The 26,324-nt window shown below is 52.2% G+C and overlaps 1 protein-coding gene across 1 annotated transcript; it reads right to left on the bottom strand.

Moving 5' to 3' along the window:
* Positions 1-2,919: 2,919 nt before the first annotated feature.
* LOC129133342 (aryl hydrocarbon receptor-like) lies at positions 2,920-23,365 on the bottom strand. The gene is made up of 11 exons (XM_054653066.2): positions 23,325-23,365; positions 23,060-23,247; positions 13,072-13,178; positions 9,673-9,762; positions 8,679-8,787; positions 8,309-8,439; positions 7,513-7,715; positions 7,318-7,427; positions 6,532-6,673; positions 4,233-5,802; positions 2,920-4,121 (listed from the first exon to the last, which is right to left on the bottom strand). Exons 1-11 carry the CDS (start codon positions 23,363-23,365, stop codon positions 3,966-3,968), a joined length of 2,847 nt encoding a protein of 948 aa, XP_054509041.2. The 3' UTR covers positions 2,920-3,965.
* Positions 23,366-26,324: the final 2,959 nt, after the last annotated feature.

Raw genomic sequence — 26,324 nt, 5'->3', positions numbered from 1 at the left:
TTAGATTTGAGATTATTTTTTGAGGCACACACATTTATCAAACAAAACAGTTTTGGCCCATTCATATCAAACTCTCCTAGGTCCAGAAAATAACAATGATAACAATATCTGATGATGATGATGATAACACCACCAATAGCTATGCCATTATTCCAGTAGCTGCTAGCCATGTGCTGGTCCTTCACCCCAGGATGATGATTGATGTGCTTCATCATTCTTTAGATCTTTCCAGTCAGGCTTGGAAAGTCTTTGGACTTAACAAAAAGATACACAAATATAATTTTTTGGGCAGATGACTGTTATCTAAAGTCCATTGTACTTGAAAACCACGGGCACAGAAGGTTGTCTGAATGGCTGGCCACTCAACTCTGCAGTGGGAGTTCCAATAGTGATGTTTTGAAGTGCCCCCCTATTAAGAGGCTTTATGATTTGTCCAAATTGGTTTTAGAAAATGATTTAAAGCAAGGTGAAATGTGTCTCAGCTATTCTTCAGGAACATACTGGTTAACTCCACACCTGCTGTCCCAGGTATCCCCAGTCAGGCTGCAGCACCGGTCCACGGCTCTCCTCTGGCCCAGAGCAGGAGCTCATCACTGGCACTGAGGAGCAGCCAGCAAACAGGACACGGGCTGGGAGTGAACAAACACCACCTCCCCACGGGCTCCTTCATCTCTGTTTAAAGCAGGAGCCACCACAGCGTTTTCTGCTCTACTGCCCAGGGCGCCTGCCCCCAGCTGCAATGCATGGTGCACGGCCATGGTGTGGGCAAACACCAGGCTGAGCTTCTAGAGAAATATTTACCTTGCTCTCTGCTGTCCTGGGGCCCAGGGAGACATCCTGGCCTCCATGATGCCAGCTGGGGACCGGGGCTCTCAGACAGTACCAGATGTCACCTCTCCCAGCTGGCTCAGGAAAGCAGCCCCCTTCTGCTGCAGGCTGTATCTCACAGGCCCCTGTCCTGGCTGGCATTTGGGAACACAGCAGGCAGGAAGGGAAAGGGAAAAGAGGCAAACAATAAATGCCCTCTGCTCTCCTCCTCCTGCCCCTCCATACGTGCATCTTGCCCTGCTGCAGGGAGCACCACAGCTCTTCCTTCCCTTTCCCACATGGAGCTGAGCCTACAGCTGCACAAACATCCCCAAACCCAAGCACACCACAGGATTCTCAGAGCTGTCCTGTGCAGGGCCAGGACTTCAGTAATCCTTCCAACTCAGGATATTCTATGATTTTGTCCAAACTCTTTCCTTGTCGCAGACATCTTTTATGAAAAATCCTTTCCTTAGGATTTTTCCTCCTGAGAAGCTGAGAGGCCTCAGGAACAAAATGTAAACATTGATTATCTGCTGCTGTGGAATGCAACAGGTGCATCTGTGATTGGCCCATGTTGGATGTTTCTAATTAATGGCCAATCACAGTCAGCTGGCTTGGACAGAGAGTCTGAGACAGAGACTTTGTTATCATTCTTTGCTATTCTATTCTTAGCTAGCCTTCTGATGAAATCCTTTCTTCTATTCTTTTAGTATAGTTTTAATGTAATATATATCATAAAATAATAAATCAGCCTTCTGAAAGATGGAGTCAGATCCTTGTCTCTTCCCTCAACCTGAGACCCCTGTGAGCACCATCACATTTCCTCACACCTTCCTTGGCCTCATCCAGCTCTTGGGGACTGATCTGCCCCATGGGACCATGCTCCCTCCAGATGTGCAAACCAGAGCACAAATGCACAGCTGCCCAACTCCCCTTTCTTACCACCATGGCTCAGGGCAGGCTGCAGATGCTGGGGTGATGAACAGAGGCATCTCCCTTGCTGCAGAAGGAAGTTTTTCTTCAGCCAGGCTCCCTGGGCCAGCCTGGTGTGTCAGCAATCAATGCCATGAGGCCCAGGGGAAGACAGGCAGCAGCTGCCATGAGGATGGGCATAAATTATGGATGTCCCAGGAGCAGAGCACCTCCCTCCACAGAAATGATGGCTTGTGCTGAACAAACCCACGCTGTGCTCACTGAAACACAGCCCTGGTGACACAGCCAGCAGGGCTGCAGGGAAGCTCATGGTGCTGTGCAGATGCATGGCAAGGAAGAGGAGAAACCCATCAGGGCAGGAATGGTCACGGAATGGTTGCCTGCACATCCAGGACCTGGCTCGAGGAGGAAGCCTGGCAGTGGGCAGGCTGTGCTCAGCATCTGGAGTCAGCTGGAAGGCACCAAGCTGCAGCCCCAGGGATGCTCTGGTGCCATCCTTCCATCCCCCTCAGCACAGGTGGTGCTGCCCAGAGCCAACTCCTCTGAAGGAACAGGGAGGAGAAAGCAGAGTAGGGCACAGAAACCGTAAAAGATCAAACGCTCCCAGCGTATCTCCAACAAAAATTCAGAAACGTTACAAAACTGCCTTGTTTTGCTAAGAAAAAGCAGGTGCCAGGTAGGGGTGGGAATGTTGGACAATTCAGTATTCAGAACAAAGAAACTGTGTTTTTTCTAGTTTCCAGGTTGAAAAGCAGTGCAGGGGAAAAGAATCAGCTCATTTGTCTTAAAAGGTGTTTTCTATTACATACTAGAAACTACATACAGTAGTTTCTTTATAAATACACATACTTTATATTTCAATATATCTACATGCAACTTTGTATACATACATATTATATATTACTATAATATATAAATATTGTACTTTTTTTTTAATACACTTACCCTTCTCTGTCAGATTTCTCAATCCCTTTCAAACATCCATGGCAGGAGCTAACAGGTGGACTTTGTGCATGCCAAAGGCTCCAGGTGCTCCTCAGAATCCCTTCCAATCCAACCCATTCCATCTCAGGTCACCAGTGGCAAGGCCTGAGCTCCAATGCTGCAGGCCAGCAAACCCTGACGTGCTCCAGATTGGGAAGAGACACAACCAGCAAGGGAAACATCAGAGAGGAGCTCCAAAACCATTTATTGAAACAAAACCAAGAGGAATTCACACCAATCCAAAGCTGGGCAAGCAGGAGGAGGGATGAGCTTTGTCAGGTTTCTTATAGGGTCACCGTTTTTCTGATCTTTAAACAACCTTTTCATCCCATTCCACAGGATGCTGCTTTGGGATGGTAAGAGGTTGTTTTTTTCCTTCCACTGGAGTGTCATAAAAATAAATCTGTCAACTCGTTTTATATACACACATATGGGCTGTGGGTTTTTTTTTCTGTGGGAAAACATCACTCTCTCAGTACTTACAATTAAGTAGCATTATACTTATTTTGTCTTATTGAACTTTTTGGTTTTTAACTGAAAACTTTGAGACTTGAAGTCTGAGGGTACCTAAGGCCAGCACCCAGAGAAAATCAGTTCAGCAGCCAATCTCAGCATGTCTTGTACAGTACAGCAAAGCCCAGGGTGTTTGCCACAGGAGCTCTAACCTGGATCCCAAACAGTGGGAACACCTGGGACACAGGGAAAGCTGGGGTGGGGAAGGACCAGAGCAGCACACCACCACCACACAGGGCTCATTTTCCTTATAAAACAGGCAACAAATCTGTACCACATGGCCACAGCCACAGGTACCTGGCAGGGATGGCAGGAAATTTAATACCAGAGGTGAAAACCTTTCTGTGTCTTTCTTTAGGACAGGTTTTCATGAAGCTGGTATCCATACTGGATCATGCACGTAAATACCAAGCTTTGGTGAAGCTTTGGTGAAGCTTTGGTTCCACTCATGGGATGACATGCAACCACAGCTCAGCCTGCTCCAGCGCCCTGGGAAATCTGTCCTCCAGCCCTGCTGCCTGCTGCTGTCCCTCCCCACGCCAGGGACACACCAGCACAGGGAGCAGGATGATGAGAAGTTGAGAAAAAAACCCCAGGTGAGCCAAAGCAACCAACATCAATGGCACCGGCAGGATGCGCCCAGCAGCGGGGAAGGTTTGTTTTCTGCAGCTTGAAGGCAGCTCCTTCCCCAGGGAAAAGTCCTGCTTTGTCCATTCCTGTCTCTCCTAGAGATAGAAGTCCCCCCTGGAGGTGTGAGGGGGATCTGGCAGCACTTCTGCCCGGGGCTGAGGCTGGCAGGGCAGTGCCAGGCTTCCCCCCAGCACTGGATGGTCTTGGGGCAGTCCCACGGGAGAGCTGGGCAAACCAGAGCCGCTGTGGGGCTAGGAGAGAGAGAGAACAGTGGTGAGGAGCTTTGCAGGGGGTTATTAGCACTGCCTGCACAGAGCCCCAGCACAGAAAACACTGAGACCCAGAGGGAGCAAGACCCTTACCCTGTGCCTGCCCTCCTGGCTCCGCGCAGAGCCACGTGTACCATAGGAATTCAGTGTCTCCAGAGGGCTGCTGATGCTCCCAAAGTGCCCCTCTGCTGAGCTGGAGGAGGAGTGCTGGGGCACGGAAAGAACAGAGCCCAGCTGCTTTTCAGGAACCAGCTGGTAGAAAGGGGGAAGAAACCTGGGGTATGGAGCCATCTCTTCCCAGGAGAAGTCCCCAGTGCTGGCAGCATCCAGGCTGCACAATCCATCCAGGTTAAACTGCTGTGGGGGCAGGCCAGGCCCGGGGCCCTGGCAGCCCTGGGGCTGGGAGATGCCGTCTCTGCTGAGGCCAAGAAGGCCAGGCTGAGCTGGAGCCCGCAGCAGAGGGCAGACCCAGTCCTGCCAAGGGCTGGCGTGTGGAGAAGAGCTGGGGCAGGGGCCACACACCCCGTTCATCAGCAAGTGATGGTGCCTGGGCTGGCTGGGTGGTGCTATGTGCTCCTGGCACTGGCTGGGCAGGGGGAAGGACTGCTGGACATCCTCTTGGAGGGGCTGCACGACTGAGAAGTCTCCCTGCAGCTGCTGGGCCCCGGGTGGCTCCTGCAGGCAGGGAGCTCCCGGGGCTGAGCTGGGGGTCCTGTGCCATGGGGTGCTCTGCACTGGCTGGAAGGAGTGGAGCACAGTCTCCTCCCCAGCTGGTCTCCACTGGGAGCCACTGGACAGCTCTTCCTGCTCAGCCAGCTGTGGGAGCAGCCCTGGCACAGCACTGAGGGGCTGCTCCCACAGCAGTGTGAGGGGCTGGGCCAGGGCAGTGTGAGGCTGCCCTGGATGCTGTGCCAGGTGGCACCTCGAGTCTTCATTCTCCATGTGGCATGGAGCAGGGCCTCCCTGCGGGCTGGGGGGCCTGTCTGGCAGGGGACAGACCTGCTGCCCTCCCTCATGCCCATCCACTGGAGGCCTGGGGACACAGGAGAGAATCTGGTTGCTGGCCAGGCTGTTATTCAGGGATGGGGACTGGTCTGGGTCCATACTGACCATCACCATTTTCTCATCCAACAGCAGGAGCTCCAGGTCCTCAGCCTTCAAGCCCAGGCCCTCCAGAGCACTGAAGAGCTCGTTGGAACAGCTCTGGTCACTCTTAATTGAGAGCAAGTCCATGGTGGCCAAGAGAGGGTCCTCCTGCTGCAAATCCAGCAGTTTCTCTTGGAGGCTGTTGCCCCTTGAAGAAGCTGGAGCTGTGCCCATACTCCAGGCATCCCCTCCTGCACCTGGCAAGGACACACCCTTGAGCTGGGAAGTGCTGCTGAAGGAAGGGCTCGGAATGGGAGCTGAGTGGGAGGCGTACACCGCCTTGTCCTGCTGCATCACAGCACCCAGCAGAGACCTGGGGTCAATGCCATTCTTCTGGGAGCGCCCTACGTGGCTGCAGGAGGGCTTCTTGGACTTGCTGAGTTTCCCTTTGCTCTGGAAAAGGTCAGGGAAGCCTGGGAGAGGATGAGTACTTTGGTATAGAAGTGCCTCTCCTGTAGCAAAGGTGAAGGGAAGATGCATGGACCGCTTCCGAAGGTGCTCTCCTCCTTCTTCATCTCTGCAGGGCAGGAAGAGGACACTGCGGCTGACACGTGCACAAACCCACCCCACAAGTGTGTCGCAGACATCTTTTGTGAAAATCCCTTTTCTTTAGGATTTTTCCTTCTGAGAAGCTAAGAGGCCTCAGAAACAAAATGTAAACAATGGTTATCTGCTGCTGTGGAATGCAACAGGTGGATCCGTGATTGGTCTCGTGTGGATGTTTGGGTTTAGTGACCAGTCACGGCAGAGCTGGCTCTCTCTTTCTCTGTCTGAGCCAGCTGCCTTTGTTATCACTCCTTTCCATTCTATTCTTAGCTTAGTTAGCCTTCTGAGATGAAAGTTTTCCTTCTATTCTGTTTAGTATAGTTTTAATGTAATATATATATAATAAAATAATAAATCAAGCCTTCTGAACATGGAGTCAACATTCTCGTCTCTTCCCTCACCTGAAAACCCCTGGGAACACTGTCACACAAGTGCTTCTGCAATGGGCAGTTGTGATCCCTGCAAGCAAAAGCCCCTTTGCTCCAGCCAGCATGCCTTCACACACACACACAGAGAAAAACCAAACATCTGCAGCATAACTGAGCATCACCCCTGTTGAGGGGTGGCCTTGCAGATGGGGATGCGGCTGAACAGCACCAAGCACAGAATCCCACAGCTGCAGCAACAAAGGCGCAAGCAGCAAGGACAAACCCAACACACTGCCCTGCTCAGGACATCCCAGAGCCAGCCCAGCACGTACACGAGGGGTCTCTGTGTGACCACGATGTACTCGGGTTTGCCGTTCTTGTAGACCAGCCGAGCGTTGGCCTGCACCCACTTCCAGCGCTTGTCCTTGGTCAGCAGCCGGAACACGGTCAGCCCGCTCTCGCCCGTCTGCATCACTGACGGAGGAAGCACCACTGCTGCCACCACGGAACACTGCCCTTCCCAGCTGGAAACAGCAGCAGCGTGGCTGGCAGGCACAGGGGACTGTCACAGACATCTTTTATGGAAAATCCTTAGGATTTTTCCTCCTGAGAAGCTGAGAGGCCTCAGGAACAAAATGTAAACAATGATTATCTGCTGCTGTGGAATGCAACAGGTGGATCTGTGATTGGCCAATGTTGGTTGTTCCTAATTAATGGCCAATCACAGTGAGCTGGCTCAGACAGAGAGTCTGAGCCACAAACCTCTGTTATCATTCTTTCCTATTCTATTCTTAGCTAGCCTTCTGATGAAATCCTTTCTTCTATTCTTTTAGTATAGTTTTAATATAATATATATTACAAAATAATAAATCAGCCTTCTGAAAGATGGAGTCAAATCCTCATCTCTTCCCTCATCCTAAGACCCCTGTGAACATGGTCACAGGGGACAGCTGAACACTCCTCTCTGCACTCCACACCGAGCTCCCTGCAGCGACAGGAGCAGCACAGCAAAGCATCCTGTGGGGAAAGAGCCACTGGGCTTGACAGAGCAGCCAACAGAGCTGCCCCAGTCCCAGCCCACTCATCAGCACACAAGGGACCAGGGAGGGGACTCTTACTCCTGACATGGTTCTCAGCACAGTACAGCATGTCAGCAGCGTGGACAAACTGGTACCCCGTGCCACACATCCGCAGCTCCGCCTCGGTGTAGCCCAGGATGATCTTCCCCCTGTGAGACACAGAGAGCACACTGAGCTCATGGGCAAGGCTGGGGGGGATGTCAGGAATGGAGCACTGAAAGCTCTGCTGCTTACTTGGCATCACACGCCAAGGGGGTGAAGTCCAGCTTGTGCTTGGTCCTGAAGATCATGTTCTTGGTTCGGATCTGCAGGATGGACGGCGGCTGCAGGGGCGTGGAGATGGCAAACAGAGCGAGCTGGGGGGGCAGGACAGAGCCATCTTCTGACCTTTCATTCTGCCCATGAAGGAATTTCAGCCTGCCTTGAAGGTTCAAAGCCTGGGAAGAGAAGAAAAGCTCCGTGTCATGCAGAAAAGTGAGAAGGAAGAGAGCTACATGGAAAGATGTCTGTCTATAGAGTTGGTGTGAACAGAATCATCAAATCACAGCATGGTTTGGGTTTGGAGTGACCCTAAGGATCATCTTGTTCCAATCCCCCTGCCATGGGCCAGGACATGTTCCACTATCCCAGGTTTTTCCAAGCCCCATCCAACCTGGCCTTGGACACTTCCAGGGATGGGGCAGCCACAGCTTCCCAGGGCACCCTGTGCTCTCCAGTGCAGAGAGAAGGAGGGATGACCACCACCTACTTGATCTTAAGACACACTTTTAACAGAAAAACCAAAACATGGGAGAAAAGCACTTGATTGGTCAAGATTCAGCATTTCTGAGAGGAGAGGGACAAAACTCACAGGGAGAGGCTGTAGGTACAAGCCAAACCTATGAAAAACAGGGAAAGTCTCTTGCTGAGACAGGGAAGTGCTGCACATGGCAGAAAGGAGCACGGGATCTTTCCAGGGGGTGGTTTCAGTGCTGGTGTGACCCTCTGTGGTGAGCCTGCCCCTCTCCTGCTGTGGAGGGTCTATACTCACCAGGAAGCCGGAGGAATTATCCAGGAGGCAGCGAAAGCGGCACACAAAGCTCCTCTCCAGGAAGGAGGAGTTTTCTGGGGGCAGCTGATCCGGCTTGTAGATGACAGCAGAAGAGCTAAGACTCTTCCCTGCTGTGGAAGAGAGGGCTTGAGAGAATCGAGTAAGGATTCACCCCAGCAAGGGCTGGAGGTGCCCAGCACTGGGCACTGCAGCAGTTTGCAGAGCACAGCAACAGAAACTGGGGGGAAAAGCCACCACACTGGAACGAAGCCGTGGCCTGAGCCACATGGGGGCAAGTGGTGACAGCGAGCTGGGGTCCCAGCATCCCTGGGGAGCCCTGGTGCCACCCAGGATGGCAGCCTGCCTTTACCTGCTGCAGAGGGCTCACCAGCGTCCAGGGCCCAGCGGAGGTTGCGCCTGAACTCCGGCTGGTCCTCGGTGTGGATCAGCTCGAAGACACTCTGGTGCATGACATCTGTCTGGAGGGGACACGCCACCTGTAAGCTCTGCAGCCTGTCCCCAGGGCCAGTTTTCATGTCCCACCTGGGAACAGCCTGTCATGGCCTCAGCTGGTTTTATCTTACCCAGTTTCCCTGGTGCTCAAATGGGTCCCTGGCTAAATGAGGTTGGAAACTTTCCCCCAGAACTGATGTTGGTGGGAACAGACAGCACATCTGGCTTTAAGGACTCCTTGCCCATGCTGGGCCTGACCTCCTCCCCTGAGAAGCTTAAAGAGCCAATACAGCTTACCTCTGACATCCCTATAAGTCAAAATCCTAGTGCTGACTTAAGAAACTAGATGAAAACATGTACTTGGGAACATAACAGCAGCAAGGCCACCCCATCCCTACACTATTCCCAAGAGAACAATGCCCTGGGACTTGCTCCCTGTGCCCAGGTGGACAGGTACCATCTACCCCAGGTGTTGGGGACAGGCAGCTGTGTGTGGGTGACACCAAAGCACAGTAGCTGTAGCACTGCAGGTAAGTCCCACTTCCCTGTAAATATGATCTAGTGTCCTCCAGGTAACCTGGGTGCCCAAAGTGCTGGAGCCCTGTGGGATTTACCAGGATTTGAGTGGGTGTCCCAGGCTAACTGGGCAAGGAACCCCAGACATCTCCCCATGGCCATGAACCCCACGAAGGCCCATCAGCATGGAAAGTATCTATGGGCTGATGAAGTCCCTTGTCACCTACCAATGCCCACGTCTGGCAATACGGGGTCCAAGTTCCCAAGGAAAAGCCCCAGACAAGTCCCTGAGAGCCTGAGATCCCTGAAGAGCCTCCTCCCTGCAGGGAACTTGGGGCTATTCACCACCACCAAGGAAAAACTGGCTCTCCACAGCAAGTCAGAGTCCCACCAACCTGGTGAAATCCCAGATAGTCCTGGATTGTATGCGAGGAGTAAAATATCAGCCCTTCTGATGTCACCACCAGCACAAAGCCATTGAGTGCCTGTAGGAGAGAGGAGATCAGCAGGTACAGGCCACAACCACTTCAGTTCTACAGCAGGACACCCAAAGCCTGGCTAGCAGGCAGCTGAGCCACCACAGATGGCCTCTCTGAGCTCATGCAGCTCTTCCACATAGCTGCCTGGGAATATCCTAATCCAGACTGATGGAAAATTGTGCTTCCATCCTGGGAGCATTGATTCAGGCTCAGCTTTGGACATTTATCCTCATCCTGTGCAGGGAGCAGATAAAAGCCTCTGAACTTCTTGCAGTATCAAAGTGAACACCTTCAGGAATGGGTCCATTCACAGCCTTGAGGGCCTTGGCAGTCATTTGTGGCCATCCCAGGTTCTAGAGGAGAGGCCTGGAGAAGGACCATGGAATGCCTGGACTGTCTGTGGGCAAGGAGCAAGGCCAAGGAAGGTGTTGTCTCTGCTGCCCATTCCCTCCTCAAGGTGGCCAATGCTGAAAAGCATTGGAAATGGGAAGGCCAAAAGCTAAAGCATAAGGGTTTGGATTTGAAATTGCAGCAAAAACGATCTTGATTTCTGAAAGGTCAGTTTCTTCCAAAGCAGCAGGGAATTCAGGCTGAGTCTGGTGCCCAAACTTGGGGGAAAACTACAAAATCCCTGGGTGACCCCAGAGCACCTTTTCCTTTCTGCCAATACATTGCAGAATCATTTAGGTTGGAGAATCCCTCTAAGATCACCACCTCCAAGATCACTTCTTCTGGAACACTGCCTGGTTCATGCAGACCCCACATCCCTTAGGCTGAATGCTGTGCTCTGTTTTCACAAAATAAATACCCAAAGCTGTTGTTCCTGTGTGGATTTGAAGCCCCAAGCCCTCCCCACAGAGAAGAGCAAATGCAGCCATCAATCTGAAGTTTCCATTGCATTTTTAATGTTGCACACTTAGACATTTCACAGTTCACTGGCCCTTCCATCCACTCCTCAAGCTCCAGGATTGCAAAGTCAATATTCAAGGGAGCACCAGGCTTCCTGGCAGGAATAGGCTGAGCTGATCAGAGCCTCTGTCTTACTCAAGAGGGGCTCATTGCTACCAGTTTCATAAATTGGGGAAATAATTTAGGTGTTTTCCCCGAGCTAAAAAACCCACAGCAAGACAGAACACATGAGAAGGGACCAGGGTGCTGGATGACAGTGTCCTTTACAGGTGCAGAAGACTAGAAGGGGCAGAGGAGCTTCCCTACCAGTTTGGGATGCAGCTCTTTTGCAGGAGCCCACAGGCAGAACACTGCTGACACAGGCACTGACAGGATCCAGGGAAGCACCCTCAAGTGCCACAGGCACAGCACCAACCCTTATAAGCCTCTGTGCACAGAGCCCAGGGCATTGGAGACCTTGTCATGCCCCTGCCAGGGCTGAGAATAGCCCCACAGCAGAACTCCCTGAGCCCAGCTTGCTCTGTGTCTCAGTGTCCCCAACTCTGAAAATCCTGAGTCACCCAGCAGACACCTTCCAGCCCGTGAGCCAAGGCAGTGACACCCCATGAAAATCATTGGTTTGTCTTCCCAGAAGCTGAGGAGCTTTCACTGCCCTGACACCACCACGTGGCCACCCCTCCCTAAGGGGAACAGATCCTCATGGGGACACTGTCAGTACGAAGCAGGACCTCTCTGGAAGGCAGGGCTCCTGCAGTTTGGGCCCTGTGGCTTTTCAGAGCCAAAACCATCCTGTACCACTGACCTGGCAGGGAAGCCACAGTAGCCAGCCCTGGCCTGCTTCCCCCACTTCATAATGTACAGACATCAGCATTAATTAGGGCCTGGCATGGAGTCCCAGCCAAGTCCAGCTATTGTTGCTGCCAACTCCTGTTCCATTGTCCAGGTCAGAGTTTCTCCCCCCTCTCCTTCCCTTTATTCCAGGCACAAATGCTCTCTCTATTTACTGGGGTTGATCTCAGTGTGTGGGAATCTGCTGCAGAGGTTAATTAGTGCTGCCAAATGCACTTTAACCCTTTGAGCAGCTTCAGAGGAAGAATGGGGAAGAATCAGAGCAGACCAAGAAACAAAGGAAGTTTGGCCATCAGAGGTGACAGAACAGGTGGAAGTATGTTTATAAGTATGGAGGACTGTTTCCTTGGGGGGGGGGTACAGAGACAGATTCTGAGCTCCTCCCACACCCAGGGTCCCATAGGTAGACCCTGAGAGAGCTCCACCATCTGCTTTTCAGATGCAGTTTGGTACCTCCAAAAGGATGGCACCCAACTGTGGGAGGAGCTGATGAGCAGCACATCAACCCCCAGCAAACCCTGCTCAGCACTTTTGTTATATCCTGAGGGAAAACCCTCAGGTTTCTGGTTATTAACCAGGCTGGCTTTAGCACTTCTCCCACCAGGCACAGAGATCCTCAGCTCTCAGGGCAGGACAGTAATTACACTTTGTGCTGAGTGAGCGCTTGGACGGGAGCTGAGGCTGCTCAGCACGCTCAGCCCATGCTGGAGGACAGCCAGGAGGGCAGGGGACAGTGCCACAGCCTGTGCCAGGTGCCAGGCAGGGGACAGTGCCACAGCCAGGAGGGCACGGGACAGTGCCACAGCCCTTGCCAGGTGCCAGGCAGGGGATGGCAGACCTGTGTCCTTGCAGGACCTCGTGCTGCCAGAGCGTGACCTCTTCCCATTCTCTGGGCACAGTCTGGGGACCTCCTGGCACCTCTGAACAAACCATGGCAGCTGCAGCACCACCAGCCTTGTCTCCAGCATCACCAAAGAAGTGCACTAGGGAAAACCAGAGCTCCTGGGATACACCCACCTACCCTGTGTTTAAGGGATGAGCACACGGCCCATCAGCACCTGTCTGTGTCACACATCACCTCCTGAAAATCAGGGGAGACTCCCATGAGGTTTTCTTCCCTGTTTTCATCAGTGTTTGGTCAAAAGCCTTGAGTCAGGATCAGTGTGCCCATGGTGAAAACTGCACTCAAGCACCTTGCTCAGCTTGGTTCTCACTTTGTACCTTTGGCACACTTAGACACGAAGGCAGAGAAGCAGAAAATACAAATCGCCATGCTCAGAAATCCAGCAAGATGTTCCTTACATATGGACTATTTTAAAATGGCAACTTTTTCCTGGAATAATGGGAAAAGCAGGGAAGAAGCAACAGTTGCTGCCCTAGGGACCTTTGGAGGTCTTAAACTTCTGCCCCAGTGAGAAGCACAGTGAGCTACACCATATGAAATGACAAATCACCTGCCATGAGTGAAAGAACAGCCTGGTTCTGGGGTACAACTCAAAGGAGCTGGGAGAGGGACAAGAGGAAGATCCTGTGAAGGCATTTGTGAGGAGCACTAACCTGTAGGAGCAGCTCACCCTCTGGAACTGCTGCTGAGCCCAGAGCTGGTCCAGTGCCACAGGTTCCATCCCTCTGGGCTTCCTTGGCACCAGGATTCTTCAGAGCAACTGCACCAAGAAAAGAGAAGGAAGGGACATCAGTGCTGCAGGAACACACTGCCACAACAGCTGGAATGCTGCAAGCTGGACAGTGCTGGGAAGGCAACATGCAGTCACAGCCCTTTGCTTCACCTCTCACAAGAGTTGATTTTAACAGGATGTTTCTTTCGCCACCTCTCAACTGTTTCGGTCTGGGTTTTTTTTTCCTGCCCACTCCTTTTGTCCCCCTTTTAACATCCTCTAAGTAAAAAGCAGTTAAAGCCAGGTAGGCATCAGAATCATAGAATTATGGAATCATTAAAGCTGGGGAAAGATCATGGAGCCCAACCATTCCCCAGCACTGCCCAGACCACCACCAAACCATGTGCCCAAGCGCAACATCCACAGGCCTTCTGAACACTTCCCAGGACAGTGCATCCACCACTGCCCTGGGCAGCCTGGTTTAATGCCTGACTTCTTTTGTGAGGAAATTTTTCCCAATACCCAAACTAAATCTACCCTGGCACAGCTTGAGGCCATTTCCTCTTGGCCTGTTCCTTGGTCCCTAGGAGCAGAGCCCAGCCCTCACCTGTCAGGAAGTTGTGGAGAACAAGAAGGTCCCTTCTGAGCTTCCTTTTCTCCAGGCTGACCTCCTTTCCCAACTCCCTCAACTGTTCCTCATCAGATTTGTGCTCCAGACCCTTCCCCAGCTCTGTTCCCTTCACTGGACATGCTCCAGCCTCTCAATGTCTTTCATACTGTGAGGGGCCAAAATTGAACACAGGATTCAAGACGTGAATCCTGTGCAATGCTCAGCACAGGGGACAGTCACTGCCATGGCCTTGTGGCCATGGCATGGCCTTCCTGACCACCTGGGCACATGCTGGCAGCAGCAGCAGAAGTCTGCCCTACACAGGAGGCATTGCAGCAAATGCCAGGATCAGGAATGTGCCGTTTTGAAGGACACAGCTCAGTGAATGTCTCGTTACAGTTCAGCAACCCAGTGGGTTTACTCAACCAAATTAAGGCAAGCCACAGCTCACAGTGGGAGAAAAACAACACAGAAAACACACGGATGCAGACACAGACACCCGAGATCCAATAGTGGTCCATGCACAATCCACACGCATGAGGGAATCTGTCACTCAGCTGAACTGAAGGATGTGCCCCTAAATTTTGTTCTGCACTCCCCAAGAGAACGGTTCCTGGGGATATTTGGGTGTGGATAAAAATTGAAGGGTAAAATGACAACAAGCCTGTGCATAACAGGCCTGTCAAGAGGAGCTCACAGGAAAGCTGGGAAGCCTCTTGCCAGCACCACGAGGACAGAGGACAGCATTTGGCCGCTGGTAAACCTGCTGCTCCCACTGGGATCTGGGAGGAAAGATGTGAAATGCCAGCTGCAGCACCACTGTGGCCTGCCAGCTCACAGAGGGAGCAAGAGCTCTCTTGGATCTGCCTTTGCCAGCTCCTGGACAGGAGGAGGGCTGCCATGCTCAAAGGCCATGGGAGCAACAAGTGGACTCTGGAAGCAATAGGACAGCAAGTCAGCAGGCAACAGCCATCAGCACATAAACAAAGCCAGGCTCTGCTCTCCCTGGGCTTTGCTAAAGCAGCTGCTGAAACTCAGCTCCTCCATCTGCACAGAGCTGATCCTGAAGGATCTCAGCTGCTGCAAAAGGTAGATGTTCCAGAGTCAGGCTTTGGGGACAAAGCTCTTCCACCAGGCACAGGACCATCCCAAAGATCGACTTTGCTCCGTAACCAAAGGCAAAGCAGAGCCCAGTTCTAATACTTACAGAAAAACACCTGACACAGCAGCAATTCCCCTGCTTCTGGAAGCTCTGGAGAACTCCAGTTTAGCCTGCCCAGACTATTTCAGGAGCTGGCCAGGAATGGGCTGAGACCAGGACTGAGGTTACAGCAGTGTTTGTACAGCTGTGGGTCAGGCCTGAGCCACACACACAGGCTGCTGTGCCCTCACCCTCTCCCACCCCAAGGCACCACCAGGGTCCCCTGTCCAGACTGGAGCCCACATAAAACCCCAGGGAGGGACAGGCCATTGGGGTGAGAGAGGCCACAACACCCAGGCAGGGCCCTGTGGTGTGGAAGGAGCAGGTTTGTGCCAGCAGCCTTCCAGCAACTCGCTTTTCTGATCGCTGGGAGCTATGAATTATTAAAGGTCTCCAGTCCTCCTCTGTGAGCTCCCAGCCTGCTGTGCTGGAGGTGAGAGATAAAAATAAACCTGGCTGACAGGAGAGCAGCTAAAGGTGCTGCCCTCTGCTCAGGGCTCTGGTTTTAATGGCTCGATATCATCCCTGCAAACGGAAATCTTCATCTCAACCACTGCCTAAAACCAGGCTTTGCTATCAGCATCTGGGCTGTGGGGCCAGAGGAGACACAAAAACAGCAGAGGACAGCCTGCTGTCCTCTGTGGGGATGTCTGCCACTGTTGAAGATTGCAATGCAAGATGTTTTCCATTCCCATCTATATGGCAGATTACCTTTGTCAAGTGGGCAGTTTGCCTTTGGGTGACCACATTCACACCTCCCTTGGGAGGGGACTTTGCTGATAACAGACTATTGAATGTCACTGCATGGCTGATAAGAACTAGAACATCCCATTGGGAGATGCTCCGCCCAGAGGGAGGAGCCAAGCATTGCTACCCGGATATAATCCAGAGGTTTTGGAGACACCAGCATGGCTCTCTCCATGGGATTCCCCAGAGGAACAGCAGCTGTCTCTCCTTCCACTGGATCTTCAGAGGAAGAATCCATCCTTCTCTACAGGACCCCCTTGCTCCAGCAGAACCAGCCCTGACACTGCAGGAGGGCTGCAGCCACATTTCCAATGGGACTGCCACCAACACCCTGACCCACAGGGTGTCAGGTTGGGCTCTGACTCTGTCAGTGTTGTTCTACTGTACTGCATTGTTTATTTTATCCTTTTATTTTTTTTCCTTCCCCTATTAAAGAACTGTTATTTCTACTCCCATATTTTTACCTGAGAGCCCCTTAAATTAAAATTTATAGCAATTCGGAGGGGTAGGGAGGGTTTACATTCTCCATTTCAGGGGAGGCTCCTGCCTTCCTTAGCAGACTCCTGCCTTTCCAAACCAAGACAGCCACCAAACAGGATCCAACCACTAGGGTGTGAGGGATAAATCAGAATTCCAGTGGAGGCTCCCCCATGAACTTCACCAAACAGCGCCTTTTCCGCCCGAGCCAGCCAAGGATCCCCAAAGAGGACGGGCTCCTGGCTGTGGCCGCAGCAGGCTGGCATCCTGCCCGGTGTCCCCCGGCTTTGTGTGTCCATAAATAGCCCCGTGCAGCCCCTGGGGTCAGCAATTCAGCAGAACTGTCACAGCACATCAGGCTGATGGAGCAGAAGGAGCCAGGGAAGAACCGCCACATCCTCTCTGCTGCGTGCATCCCGCCTGGAGCTGGGACTAGGAAAGGCAGGATTCACTCCAGGCACAGGGCTCTCCTTCAACCAGGGCAGCAAGACCAGGTGCAGCCTTTGCCCTTGCTGCACAACTGGGGACAGGCACTTGCAGGGAAAAAAGAATAAAAAGGAGAGAAGTGGCTTTCCCTGAGCTCCCTCCCTCTGGCCACCAGTGTCACCTTTGTGTGGTATTCACATTCTTTGGAAAAATCCCTTTGCCCAGGATTTTTCTCCTAGGAAGCTGAGAAGACTCCAAGAAAACAAAATTATTATTTTATTTTATTCTCTTCTGTTTTGTTCATGTGGAATGTGCTTAGAGATTGTTTCATTAGATTCTGATGTGAATTGTTTTCATTCATTAGCTAATTAGTGCCAAGCTGTGTCAGGACTCTGGAAAGAGTCAGGAGTTTTCATTATTATCTTTTTAGCATTCTGTACGTATCCTTTCTGTATTCTTTAGTATAGTATAGTATTCTTGAATATAATATAGTATCATAAAATAATAAATTAGCTTTCTGAGAACACAGAGTCAGATTCATCATTCCTGCCTTCATCAGAACACCCCTCAAATACGACACCTTTGTTGCTGGAGGTGAGAAAGGTGAGAAGCTGGTCACCTGAAAGCAGCAAGGCTTGCACAACTCTCATGCTATTTCCTCCAAGAAACAGCTCCTGCCAGGCCCTGCAGGCTATTTGGCCACAAACAGCTCCATCTCCAGGTGCTTCTGAGCCTGGGAATCTGTTTCATGTGGTGCTGCAGGGACACCTCGCTGCCTACAGAGCTTGCCAGTGAACTCCTGAACCTGCCAGCGCTTTGTAGACCTGGGAAATCTCTGCAGCACCAAGCAGGAATTAACATTTTTGAGAGGATATCCCCCAGGCCCCTTCCCTTCACACAGCAAAAGCTCCTGGTGGGAGCAGGGCTTCCATCAGCCATTGACTGCAAAGGAGAAAAATGAAACAACTCGATCCCAAACCTGCTCCAGGTGTTGATGAAGGAGAAGGAAACCAAACTGCTTCCTGACTCTTCAAGAGCTGCAGGAGAGGGCTGGGCCATCTGCATGGCCACGGTCAGTCTGAGCAGACAGACAGTGGGGACAGAGGGGGACCAAGAGGGATTTTGGTAGCGGTGCTCCCTACAAACCTTCTGCCAAACACCCTAGAATGCACAAGCCACTCTGGGGGAAGGATTGACTGATTTCTTAACAAAACTGCCTTCTATCCACCTCTCTCTTTCTGTCATTTGTGCCAATCCCCTGAAGAACTGGTCTTACCTCACAGTAAAGTCTCTACTCCCACAAGTGCATCTCCAGATCTCCCTTTCCCATCCACTTCTCCAGCTTCTCCTTGCTCATGGGCAGAGGGACCTGCAGCTCTGCTGCTCACATCAAATAACCCCTCAACACTGCTTTTTCCTAAGTTTTATTGTTACTAAGAGAGAAAATATTGAAAATTTAGAAAACATCATGTAAATGGTGAGGGAAGTGGGCACAGGTTTGCTGACACCAGGCCACAGAGCTATCTTTTCCCTGCCTTGCTGAACTATCAGCTGGGTTCTCATCAGTGCTGTTCAAATCCCATTTTCCAGCCACTGGCAAATAGTTCCTGACTTTCCATTTGTTAATTCATAATGGATACCAGGGTTTTACTTAACTTCAGACCTGCCACAGTTCCCTGTTGGCAAAAATTTCATTAAACAGATGCATTATTTATCCCTGCCTGAATGGTGTGGATGCCCTGCTCTCCAAGAACCACACTCGTGGTTAATAATGGATGGCCTCTTAAAAGATCTCACTGCACTTGTAGAAGCAAGGAGGCCTTGGCTACATGTAGCTTTTGGTTGTGTCACTTGGGTCTCAAAGGGAGAAAAGCACGTGCAGGAGTTTAAACAAGGACAAAGATGACAAGGACCTGCCAGATTTTCCTTCTTCCTGCAGCATCACCAACTGTTTGAACCCTCCCTCTCCCAGTGCTCCTCCCTCAGGAGCTTTAGTGTCCATCACAGAAGGGTTTGGGTTGGAAGGGACTTTAAACACCACCCGGTTCCACTCCCCTACTGTGGACAGGGACCCCTTCCACTAGAGCAGGAAGGATCATCCCAGCCCAAAGCCTCAGGCTGGAGTTTCTTCCCAGTCCTGCTCCCCTGCCAGCCCCCAGGAGGCTGCTGTGAGCCCCAGGGAGCCCCAACAGCTTCCCACCAGCTGCTTTCCTGAGAGTCAGGGGAAAATACATCGCAGGAAAACTGCCTACCTAAGGAAGTCACAAGAATTCTCTGCCTTAAATTGCTCCTCCGAGGTCAGCTCGTTACCCAGGCAATTAAGAGAGCACAGTGATCACAGGACCAGGCTTTGTTTTTCTTAAACCAGCCCTCAGGCTTCGCTGCTACAGCTCTCTGCTGTGTTGGACAAACGGCTCAGGAGGAGGGAAGGCTCACAAGTGAAGGGATGAGCAGCGTTAGTCCCACACACCCCATATCAAGCCCTCATCCCTAGGCAGAGGTTTCAGGGACACACTCATATAGCCTATAGTAATTATATAATTAAAAGCACTTTTCCAACCTGACCTGACTGCAGCTCAGGCACTTTTTGGGCCACCACAGCTCCAGCAATAACAATCTGGGTTCATATCACAGTTCAAAGGGTGAGGCTGAGCCCAGAGGCTGCACATTGATCCTACAGCAGCCACCAATGATTTTAAGAGGACTCTGGGAAAATCCCTAAGCCCCCAACATCCCCAAGAGTGTTATCTTTTAAAGATACATGGGAGAGAAAAACTGCTTAAGTTCTGGATACACGACCTTAAGCTTCCATATGGAAGAGACCCATGCAGAGTTCAAACCCACAAAGAGCCCAGAACAACTCTGACCCATAATCACAGACAGTGCAGCCAACAAGCCAAAAGTCTGTGAGGTGTTTCCCCCTCTCCTCCCAGCCAGTGATGCACCTGAGCTGCCCAGAGAGCCAGGCAGCATGCTGCACACAGGCAGAGGTGCATCTGCATCCCTGAGGATTCCCACTTCAAGGCAGGGTTAGCCCATTGCTATGGGGTTCAAACAGGCAGCTCCTGGCACCACGGACTGACCTCTTCCTACAGCTCATAAACCCTAGAAGTGATTCAGAGCATCGAGAGAAATCCCACAGATGAATCACTGAACATCAGGCACAGGGCTGTGACAGGCATAGGGCACCCTGGGGACACCCAGGGATGAGTGAGTGCCCAGCAGGGGCTACACTCACACACCAGAAGGGCCAGTCTTGCTATAGGATGGGAAGCACAGCTCAGATGACCTTCCCAGCACTCTGCAGGAACAAACTGCTAGAGATGCTTCTCTAAAGTGAGCCCTTGACCACTGTGACATCTGCCAGCTGGCCTCCCACCAGGAGTTCAAGTGGCCCAAGATACACAGATGGCACCTGACACACACACGACAAGGTGCCTTCTTTTTTTGGTAAGAAATCCTCTCACAGAGCAAGCCAGCAAACCTTCCCCTGGAGCACCTTTCCTTCTCTCCCCCTTTCCAGAGGGTGAAGGAGGTGAAAGAGACAGGGACCCCTCCCTCCCCTCCCAGCAGCGTTTGCTGGGCCCTTGCTCCAGGAGGCAGAACAGGGAGGGATTAGAGGGGAGCAGCCCGGCCAGGCACCACCGGGATAAGCTGCTGGCACACAGCTGGCGTGACATGCTGTGCACCCCCTGGAGCGGTGACAGCAGCACATGGGCTGGGAGGGGACAGGGAGGTGCCCTGAACACAGTCCCACCTCTACCAAACCCCACGAGCTGAAAGAGCCTCCAGCAGAGAAGGGAGGGAGGTCAAGGCAGTGAATGAGAATTAAAAACACTTGTGAACCAAGGCAGATAAGAAACAAGGCATTTGGGAGGACTGCTGTAGGGGAAGAAACCTGGATGGGAAAAGAGGACAGACATGCCTTTAAATCAGCTGGCACTGATGTTTGGATAGGAGCCTCAGCTTGGAAGCAACCTCAGCTCCTTTTGGCCCTTCTGGTCCAGGTGCTGGGTTCTGGTCAGTGCTGCTTCTCCAGCAGGATGGATGTCAGATGGGATGGATATCCTGCTCCCTGGCAGGACACCTCTCCCAACGTCTCCATCCCTCCTGTGATCCCGCTCTCCTCCTAAGCTCACCTCTTCAATGGCAAGGAAGCACTTGTGTGAACCTGGGATTGCCAAGTCAGGCAATGGGGGAAGGGAGAGGTGCCTGGGAATCTCACAGAGGACAGCAGTGCTGCCCCATCACAAAGGGAGCCTCTTCCACCTGGCATGGATCAGGAAGAGACCTTGGCTGGGATCCCGCCTCCCCCAGAGCTACCGAACACAGCTGGCACTGAGCTGCTTCCTGCTTTGTTAAACTGGAGAGATCTGAGTGGGGAAAATGGAGTGGAATCAGCCCACAAACACACAGAGGATGCCCTTGCCAGCTGCTCTCCCAAAGCCCTGCAGAAAGCCAGCACCAGGCTGGCAGCAGAGCCACCAACACAGCCCAACAGCCCGAGGGATGTTTTTGGGTCTGTTTGGGTAAATGACCCTGCTCAGCAAAGGCAGCGCTTGATGATCCTAAACCACTCCAGAGATTAAACAACACTGAGCAGCCTTAAATCCCCTGATTCCTGTCACTGAACTGCAGGCCTTGAGTGGTGCTCCCGTGCAGGCAGGGAGGCAGCAGGGACAGCTCCCTTCACACTATGGAAAATAAAAATCCTCATGTCCTTGGGAAAAACACATCCTTACGAAGCTCAAAGAGCTTTAAGCCCATTCAAACTTCCCCACATATCAGCTATGCATAAATCGAGATGGCAAAGTAATATTATGTGCTGTTAATTATTAAACCAATTAATAATTAATAAATCAATTATTATTTATTTATTCTGGTAGGGGGTGGGCTGGCATACACCTGCTGGGTGAATTGCTGTCAGCAATCATGGGCAACACCTGAGACCTGCTCCAGCTGTTTCTCCTCACAATCCATGGCAGCACATCCCAGGTTTTGTCCTTGCTTTCCTGAAACGTTCTCTTAGGGATCACTCAAGCAGGGTGGATAGATAAATAAAGTCAGTTAAAATCAATTATTTTCTTGATAAGCTTACCCAGAGTTCCATTTAAGGATTCTTTCTAAATTGGTATTAAGCATCACAAAGGACTCAGCTCCGTCTGCAATCTCCACTTGCATCTGAAAGGCTGAAGCTCTCCTCCTCCCCTGCCACACCTGCCTCAAAGCCATCCCACAGCCTCGGACAAACTGGAAATCGGTGTCATGGAATTAAACCATGACAGTGGAACGACAGTGGGGGGGGGGGGGGGGAAAGGACCCAAAACAAATGAGACAATCTCAGAACAGTAAATTCCCTGATGAGCTGGTGCGGCAAGGCAAACAACTCTCCCAGGCCATTCCTTCCCCAGCCCAGCCGCTTGCCAGTGCTTAAAGTGGGGTTAAAAGGGAGTGGAAAGGCAGAGGGGGAAGTACTGAATATATTCAATGAGAAATTGCGGTGAATCTGTGGCTCGAAAACGCAGCATTTTCGAGCCACTGCTACTCCACCAGGAAAATCCAGGGATATCTCAATGCCCTCCTGAGGGCTCCTCTTAATCAAAATTACAGGGTGGCGGAACGGCTCCGGAAAATAAAAGATTCCCAAAAAGAAAAGGCTCCCAGATGAGGGGGTAAAAAGATGAAATTCTAGGACAGGTAAAGAACAAAATACTCGGGGGAGAGAGGAAAACAAAATTCATGGGGGGCACGGCAAAATTCCAGAGGTGTAAAGACAGGAACGACACAAAATTCGAGGGGGTAAAACCCACCAGAATTTGAAGTGGAAAAAATAAATTAGGGTGGGAGGGAGCCCCAAAATCCAAGGGGGACGGGGAGGGGAGAAACCAACCCCAAAATTCGAGGGGAAAAAACCCAACCCAAAATTGCAGGAGAAGAGGGAAATCCCACAAAATTCGAGGTGGAAGGAGGGGATCAATTTCAATGGGAAACAAAAAAACCCAAACAAAAAACATTGACGCCGTTAAAGACACAAACATTCAAAGGCGGAAAACACACACAATTGAAGTGGGGGAAACCCGTCAGAATTCGAGGAGGGGAAAAAAAATCCCACAAAATTCGAGGCGGGATCGACACGAAACTCCTGAAAGTCCGAAGGAAACCCCAAAATACTACGGGCGAAAAAAAAAAAAACACGATTCCGGGAGGGAAAGAAAACAAGTTTTTGGTGAGGGAAACCCCATGAAACTGTAAGGGAAAAAAACCCCGCACCACTAGAAATTCTAAGTGAAAAATACTCTGTGGAGGAAAACAAAACCCACGAAGAATTTTGGAGAGAGGCGGGGTGCAACAACATCCCGGGAGGGGTGACACAGCTGCAGGAGGAGGCAGCGGTGAGGGAGGAGGGACAGCACAGAGCTCCGGGCAGGAATTGCGGCAGGGGAAGCGGGGAAGGCGCTCATCCCTTACCGCCCAAGAAGCTCCTGGCGCGCAGGAAGCCGGCGCTGAGGCGGAGCACCGAGAGCTTGTCCAGCCCGGCCACCACGTCGGGCGGGAAGGGCAGCAGCCCCGCCAGCCGCTCCAGCTCCCGGTTCAGCCGCTCCCGATGCCGCTTGGACGGGTTGGAGCCGCCGCCTTCGGCCGGGCCCGGCCGCGTCCTGCCGGGCACAGCCGCGTTACCGGGGACACTCCTCAGCCCTGCCCCGGCCCCCTCGGCCCCCTCGCCCCCACTCACGCCCGCGGCACCGGCTTCCTCCTCCTGCGGCCCGCGTACATGGCCGGGCCGGCAGCGCCCGAACGCCGCTCCCTCAGGGAGAGAGGCAGGGGCAGCGGGAATGGGAGCGGGAACGGCCCGCCCCTGGCGAGGGGGGAGACGGGGGATGGACGGGGATTTGGGGCTGCGAGGGGTCGATGTATGATGGAGCTGAGAAGGGATTTGGGGGCTGAAGGGGGAGTGGGAGCTGGCGGAGAGACAGGGTGATGGGCGGGAGGGATAGCGGGGGTTAACGAGGAGGTGAAGGGGGCTGAAGGAGGATGTGGGGCGTGGAGGGGCTGTGGGTGGGGATTTGGGGCGTTGAGGGGAGGTGCGGACTGGGCCGTGGGTGCCGATGGCTCGAACAATCCAGCTGGTGCTTCCCCGGCGATGCACAGAGCGCCTGCCAGGTGCAGAAGGGCGCACACCTGAGGCTTGCGGGTAAGGGAGGAGGCTGATAGAGGCAAATCCTGCGATGTGGAGTAGGTCTTTATCATGCCAATGTCCTCCCTCACGTTATGGCTCAGCTGTGAGAACTGTTCCCAAATCCGAGGACACGCACACACAAGCTGAAGGTACCCATCCCGACTGATGGGCCATAATTAATTCAACTACAGCTCCCTTGGAGACAGCTGCAACATCTCAGAAGGTGTAAAGAGTCCCCAGGTGTCCCGCGACCCACAGTATTATCCAGTGTGAAGCTCCTCGCCCCAGGGAGAGGTACAGGGGATGTTCTCACCCAGCCTCAGCAGAACATAAACCCCATGGATGTGGTGTTTGTTGGACTCTTTCCCTTCACCACTCGATGGATGTAGTCAGCAGTCACTTTCTCTCCACCATCCTATCTTTTTTCCCTCTCTCCCCCCCACCTTCACATTTGCTGTTAAATAAAAATCCATGCTATTGGCATTGGCATATGGTGTCCTTTACACCTTATTTTGGGCAAAGGCATCTCTGTAATCATTTTTAACAGTCGGATATTTAAAGCCACGTGTGTCAATGCCAAGTGCAACCCTGCCTGTGAGTCCCACAACCCCACAGGGCAGTTTGGGGGTGCAAAGGGGAGTCACTGTCACACCTCTGCTGCCATGCATGCCCACAGTAGCTGGGGACAGTGACAATGAGAGTGTCACACACCCAGCACCAGGACTTAGGCTTTTCCCAGTGCTTGCTCAGTCAAGGAAGAGATGGAGAGACATGGTTTTGCTGTAGACGGATAATGAGATGATTGGCTGTTGCAATTAAGGGATAACTATTGTATGAATATTCAGAAAGGCTTTAGTGATGTGTGGTGATGTTATTGTAGTTTAGATGTCCTCTGTTCTCCCCATAGTTCCCTTTCCCCCCTGTATTGTTGCCATCAGACAGCCTGGGCTGTCTAGGACAGGTACAAAGAAGGCTGCACATGTGTCCCTTGCATGGGGCAGTTGGGAATGGAAAAGCTTGGTGCTTAGGGGGTGAGGCATGGCAACACCTGACCTCCAATCCAGGTACAAGAAAGCATTCTCCACTGATAAATGGCAAAGAAGAGCTGACTGACAGACTTTGGGAGGGCCAGGGCTGGCTGATGCAACCCCCAGGGGTGGTCTATAAAAGACTGAGCACCCATCTTGAAGACAAACCAGCCATGTGGTATGCACGAGGGCAGTTCCCAGGGCTGCAAATTTTCCCGTATGTAGTCCTTTGTTGTATTTTTGTCAAAGTTTAATAAACCTTTTTAAATTTTGAAAGTGAGCAGTCGTTTCTCACAGTTTCGGGTCGAAACAGACATCAGCACAAAGCAAATCGCCCTTTAATCCATCACCAAACACAGGGGTGAGGCTCCGGACAAGCTCTTTTCTCCCCAGCACCTTCAGGCTGCCACCAGCAGCACAAAGAAATCACAGAGCAGAAAATGAGACACTGCCACCAGAACAGACTATCTGTACAGCCCCGAGGTACAGAGAGATCAGACACCAGTGACAGAGCCCTGGCGGGGACTGTCACAGCCCCAAGCAGCAGTGCCCCCACCCCAAGGCCCATCTCTGGCAGCACTGGGAGCCCCTGGTATGCCCCCAAAACCATCTCACCGGTGCTAGAGCAACAGAGGCTGGTGAGCAGAGTCCATCCCGCTGCTTTTTGGATCTGGGTCATGGCCAGTCAACTCCTTGCTCGGCCAAGGTGCTCCTTGAAGCCACCTCAGAGTGGTCCAGCATCTTTCAGCATTGCTCTGCTCCCAGCCTGCACAGAGGAGCTTGACCTTTCCCAGGCCCCATGAGCGGACGCACAGACCCATGAGGAGGCCACACTACACCAGGACATGTGGGCTTGCTGCTGGCCCTGCACTAATTACCTGATTTAATTTGATCCCTATATGCTTAACACTGATGCACCAGGCAGATGTGATGCTCAGGGTGATGGGTGCATGAGGGGAAGGAGTGAATGTCCCCGAGCACTCTGATCTCTCTGACCCAATGTTGCAAGGCATTGCGGTCTCAAATCATCCCCGCCCTCCCCAGTCATTGCTTTTTTTGTGGATTTCCCTGATGGATCTGCAAGACTTTGCACTCATGGTGGGGAAAAAACAATTCATTCACACTTTAGGTTACATCTATAGAAAAGGAAGAGAATTCAACAAAGTGGGTGTTCTGGGCTGCAGAAGAATGGTTTGAGGGGCACCAGGTGGGTTTGAAGTGGAGAGGCAGCCAGTGGTCACTGCATCCCTCCCTGCCTTTTCTTCTCACTGCTTTGGCAAAACCACAGGGGGAACCCCCACCCGGGGAACCCCCACCCTTCTCTGTCCCACAGCACTGTGGAGCAGAGGAGAGGACGACAAGGACAAGTCAGTGACAAACCCAAGGGGAGCTTGGCTGGACCTTCCCCACCCTGCATCCCAGAAAAGTTACCAATGGCCTGGTACCCACCTCTCCCAGATTCCCCTGGGAGGCTGCTGGAAAGCCCAAATCCCCAAGATGCCTCCACTCCCACCAACTCCACCTCCCA

Source organism: Agelaius phoeniceus, chromosome 7, assembly GCF_051311805.1.
Source record: "Agelaius phoeniceus isolate bAgePho1 chromosome 7, bAgePho1.hap1, whole genome shotgun sequence".
NCBI lineage: Eukaryota > Metazoa > Chordata > Aves > Passeriformes > Icteridae > Agelaius > Agelaius phoeniceus.
This window is presented reverse-complemented; position numbering and strand designations above follow the sequence as displayed.